We start from the raw sequence: 5000 nt of genomic DNA, 5'->3' as shown, positions 1-5000 counted from the left end.
ATACTTTCAATAACAATAATAATAATAATAATAATAATAATAATAATAATAATTATTATTATTATTATTATTATTATCATTATGCCTATTATTAAATTGTAGTATTTTTTTTTAGCAATTTAAACTCCCCTTTAATATGTACAATAAGAAAAAAAAGAAGAAGCTTCAATACTCAGGGGAAGAATGTCTGAGTGCATCAATTACACCAGATTTCCACTTTTTTCTAGTACTTGAATGTTAAAACGGCCCTCCTATGAAATGTCAGCCACTGATATGGCCCCCGCCAATTTAAGTTTGAGACCCCTGACTTTGTGCCTGTTGTTGGTGTCCAAAAGGGAAGTCCACCTGCCGACACCTGACAACAGTTTATCAAACTGTGCTCGGCTCAGTCTGAAGCACCGCTGAAAGCCTCCATCATCCAAGTATAGTTTCTAGAGGAGTTGATGAACTCACAGAGCTAGTGCACCTCTTAAAGGATCTAGTGGACTCAGACACGGCGCCGAACGAATCGACGCTGTTTTTCAGCCTTCCTAAAGCACATAAACACAGCTATTCTCTATTTATCTTATCTATGTTAGCCACTTAGCAATGAAACTAGAATCATCAGGCAGACAGAAGCCCTGCCCATAATGCGAATCTGTGTCGATTGAGAAGTGAATTTGACACGCAAATAAAGCGAATGACCTCAAAATTTTCACGTGTCCGTTTACATACGAATAGTGAAATATATTTAAGTGTCGCGTGTGGTGTGAACACAGCATTAAAGAAACTACTAAAAAACTATTTATTTAGACCACACAAAATTGCCTACGTTAAAATAGTTTAAAATTAGTAAAAAAAAAAAATGCTAAAATTAAATTAAAATCCAAATAAATGTAAACAAAAAATAAATTTTTTATATTAAAATACTAATGCTAACAAATAAAAAAACAACAACTGACAGATTTAAAAATATATATAAACTTTAATCATGACAATATTTAAATAAAATAATACTATAACAACAGCTGTCTGTCTATCGACACATAAACAGAAACCCTCCATTGTGATGCTTTACCTTTTGTTCTGTGGTTGTGGAACATGTGAATGTCCATCAGGTTCTCAAGGTTTTCCGCCAGTGTTTTTCGATCTAATCCTGTAAGTTTGTCCGCACTTTGAATGCTCTTGGATTGCCAGTCGGTCCAGTAAATTCTGTCTTCATGAAGAGTCAAGCCGAACGGATGAGGCAGCTGACTGCCAATCAACACCTTCAACAGAAAACACTGTCATCATTACAGAACCAATCCTCATCGGTCACACTTTACAATAAGGCTTCATTAGTTAATGTATTTATTAACATGAACTAAAAATGAGCATTTATTAATCATAGCTCAACATTTATTAGTGCATTATTAAAAAACAAATTAGTGAATGCAATCATGTTTACCTGTCTGCCTGACCCGTCAAAGTTGCCATACTCAATGGTTTTAACGCTGGCGTCGGCCCAGTACAGCCTCTCAGTGCTGTAATCGATAGCCAGTCCATTAGGCCAGGTCAGATTAGAGGAGATGATCACTGTACGGTTCCATGCGTCCATTCCTGCACGCTCGATTTTAGGATTCGCACCCCAGTCTGTCCAGTACATGAATCTGTGGACATGCAAAAATTTGAACATTTATATTTCTTTGGTGAAACCATACAAAAGTCATAAGGGACATAAGGGGACTGTTAAAAACACATGTGCGCGCTCGTTTCCTTGCTTGAAACAACCGTGCCTGAAAATGCAACTGGTGTGATCGGTTCTCTTTTAAATAGACTAGACAAAACGTGATGTTCATGCACCCACAGTCCTGCTGCAGATTGGCCTTTTTGTAAGCAGCACCGGTTGCTTTCGCTTTAACCATTATTTGAACAGGATATAGGATATTAACTTCCCATTTATGTGTAATTAACTGGTGTCAACAGTTTTTTTTAAAGAAATGTTTTGTTAAAAAAAAAGTATAGTATAACAGCTATATTTTGCTCGTTTTAACATTGATATTTTCACATTATGCGGAGTCACTGATTGGATCCAAGACCAGCGACGTGATGATCCCAAGGATTCCATATTCGGGCTATATCCTGAGCTGCTGCTGCGCTGATGGTCGTGGGGAGTGGAGAACATGAGTCTGATTCCAGCGACGTTCCAGGGACAGACGAGTCTTCGCTGAGGCCATCTTCCAGCCTAAATCACGGCGAATAAAGCTCTGCACAAGACTTTTGGCCAGCGGAGAAATTAAAATGGTCGTGCCCAACTGAGTCTGGTTCCCTCAAGGTTTTTTTTCTTCACTCCCATCAGGTGAAGTTTTTTTTCCCTCTCCGCTGTCGCCACTGCCTCGCATGGTTCAGGATTGGTAGAGCTACGCATCTATGAATTGGCTCTACAGTGTTTGAACTCTCAGTAATGATTAAATCACACTGAACTGAGCTAAACTGAACTGAACTGAACTTAAACACTAAAACCTGAACCACACTGTTCCAGTTACTGAACCACACTGTTCCAGTTACTATGACCATTTATGTGAAGCTGCTTTGACACAATCTATATTGTAAAAGTGCTATACAAATAAAGCTGAATTGAATTGAACATTATTTAAAATTTGTGTATAAGAAATAATTATTTATTTATTTTTAGTGTGGTTACAGAGATATATTTGGTAAATCCTTTGAGCTCTGAAAAGTCATGTGAAATCAAAACTAACTGTAATACAGCACTATGACAACGTGACCCATGTGCTCATGCTCACTGAGGAAGCTCATACACAACATACACAAAAAGTCAAATGAATGAGGAGGCATGTGGACATTGCACAAAATCTAAATCAAGCATGTCAAAGTCATATTTATGCATATAGAATATATTTTCCCAACAACAAAATTGTGGCTAGTGAAAATGTGGGAAAACTACTAGCCACACTGGCTGGTGATCAAAAAAGTTGATGTCAAGTCCTGGTCTTTAGTGTTGGTGGAGGGCAGCATTATATATTGAAATGTAAGTAACTCACCCTCCGATCGGATCAACAACAATGTCTCGTGGACGATCCAGATTCTCCCAGATCAGAACCGTCCTCATGCTTCCATCTGTGTTCGAAACCTCAATACGATCAGTGCCTGAAGGAAACACAAAATAAATAAATAAAGCTTTTATTATAAATAGAGTTTCAGTTAATAATAAGGATGGTCAATGTAGAGTCGAGATTACAGTTGGCTAAACGCCACTGTTTAAACGCCCCTGAATAGTGGAGCCTCTGCAAAGTTTGGTCACACGTTATTTTAAAGTAATGTAGTACTTTATTTTAAGTACCAATTCTCACTATTACCATGTTTTTATTATCTGCCTATAATAAAGATATTGTCTGTTTATTAATACTTAGGAAGTACATATTCTGATCTTATCTACATCCCTAATCTGATAGCCCCAACCCTATATGACTTACAGCTCCGCCCTAAAGAACTGAAAGTCCCGCCCTATATGACGTATAGCTCCACCCTATATGACTTACAGCTCCCTCCTTAAGTACTGAGTCCCGCTCTAAATGACTTATAGCTCCGCCCTAAAGAACTGATAGCTCCACCCCCCAAAGTACTAAAAGTCCTGCCCTTTATGACACATAGCTCCGCCTTATATGACTTGTAGTTTGGCCCTTTATGATTTCTAGCTCTGCCCTAAAGTACTGATAGTCCCGCCCTATATGATTTCTAGCTCCGCCCTGAAGTACCGATAGCCCCACCCTATATGATTTCTAGCTCCGCCCTGAAGTACTGATAGCCCCACCCTATATGATTTCTAGTTCTGCCCTAAAGTACTGATAGTCCCGCCCTATATGAATTCTAGCTCCGCCCTGAAGTAACGATAGTCCTACCCTATATGACTTATATAGGGAGCTCTGCCCTAAAAACATATAGCTCCGCCCTAAAGGAGTGATATTCCCGCCCTAGAGTACAGATAGTCTCGCCTATATGATTTCTAGCTCTGCCTAAAGTACTGATAATCCTGCCCTATATGACTTATTGCTCCGCCCTGTATAACTTGTAGTCTGGCTCTTTATGATTTATAGCTCCACCTTAAAGAACTGATATTCCTACCGTATGATTTCTAGCTCCACGCTAAAGAACTGACAGTCCCACCGTATATGACTTCTCGCTCCGCTCTAAAGTACTGATAGTCCCGTCCCATGACTTATAGCTTCGCCCTAAATGACTGACATCGCCTACCTAAATAACTGATAGCTCTGCCCCAAAGTACAGACAGCTCCAACCTAAAGGACTGATAATCCCGCCCTATGACTAATAGCTCCGCCCTATATGACTTGTAGTCCCGCCCTATGACTTACAGCTTATAGCTACAAGAAAATGAGATTCCAAAAATGAAATGAACCAATATGAGCAGAGATGTGCTGCTGAAGTGTGAGACGAGCACCTGCATCAGTCCAGTAGAGTTTGTGTGTGAGCCAGTCGATAGCCAGCCCTGCGGGACTCTCCAGACTCGTGTCCACCACAACCTGCAGGAACACCAACAACATCTGTCATATAATACAGCCCTGGATATACTAAGTGTAGGTAAACTAACATGCACAAATATCAGCCCTCCTGACTAAAGCTCTTTTTAAATACATTTCCCAAATGCTTTAACACATTTTAAACATAATTTTTTAATAATCAACTTTTTCTTAGTCATGATGACAGTATATAGTATTTGCTAGTTATTGTTTGCAAGATACTAGTATTCAGTTTAAAGTGCAATTAAAAGCTTAACTAGGTTAATTATGCAACTCATTGTGTCAAATCAACAGTGTTTTGTTCTGTAGTCAATCGAAAAAATATTACTTTTTTAGCAAGGGTTTTAGTTTTAAAAACAAAAGCTGCTTTAATTCCAGCCATACTGAAAAATAAGGCTTTCTTTAGAAGTAAAATATAATAAGAAATACTGTGAAAAATGTCCTTGCTCTGAAAATATTTGAATTAATAATATGTTTGCCTTC

At 38.5% G+C, this 5000-nt stretch overlaps 1 protein-coding gene across 7 annotated transcripts in view; it reads right to left on the bottom strand.

Moving 5' to 3' along the window:
- lrp4 (low density lipoprotein receptor-related protein 4) overlaps positions 1-5000 on the bottom strand; it is a 143830-nt gene that overhangs the window by 31870 nt on the left and 106960 nt on the right. For all 7 annotated transcript variants that reach the window (XR_012382876.1, XM_073907586.1, XM_073907584.1 and 4 more), the window contains exons 18-21: positions 4439-4520; positions 3024-3129; positions 1427-1628; positions 1058-1247 (exon numbers count right to left, since the gene is read on the bottom strand). Coding sequence is in view for 6 of the 7 variants with exons in the window: in XM_073907586.1 (XP_073763687.1) it covers positions 1058-1247; positions 1427-1628; positions 3024-3129; positions 4439-4520 (580 nt within the window). In the remaining variant the exon portion in view is untranslated. The remainder of the gene's footprint in view (positions 1-1057; positions 1248-1426; positions 1629-3023; positions 3130-4438; positions 4521-5000) is intronic.

Source organism: Danio rerio, chromosome 7 (genome assembly GCF_049306965.1).
Source record: "Danio rerio strain Tuebingen ecotype United States chromosome 7, GRCz12tu, whole genome shotgun sequence".
Lineage (NCBI taxonomy): Eukaryota > Metazoa > Chordata > Actinopteri > Cypriniformes > Danionidae > Danio > Danio rerio.
The sequence above is the reverse complement of the archived record's forward strand: the minus strand, read 5'-3'. Positions and strand labels throughout refer to the sequence as shown.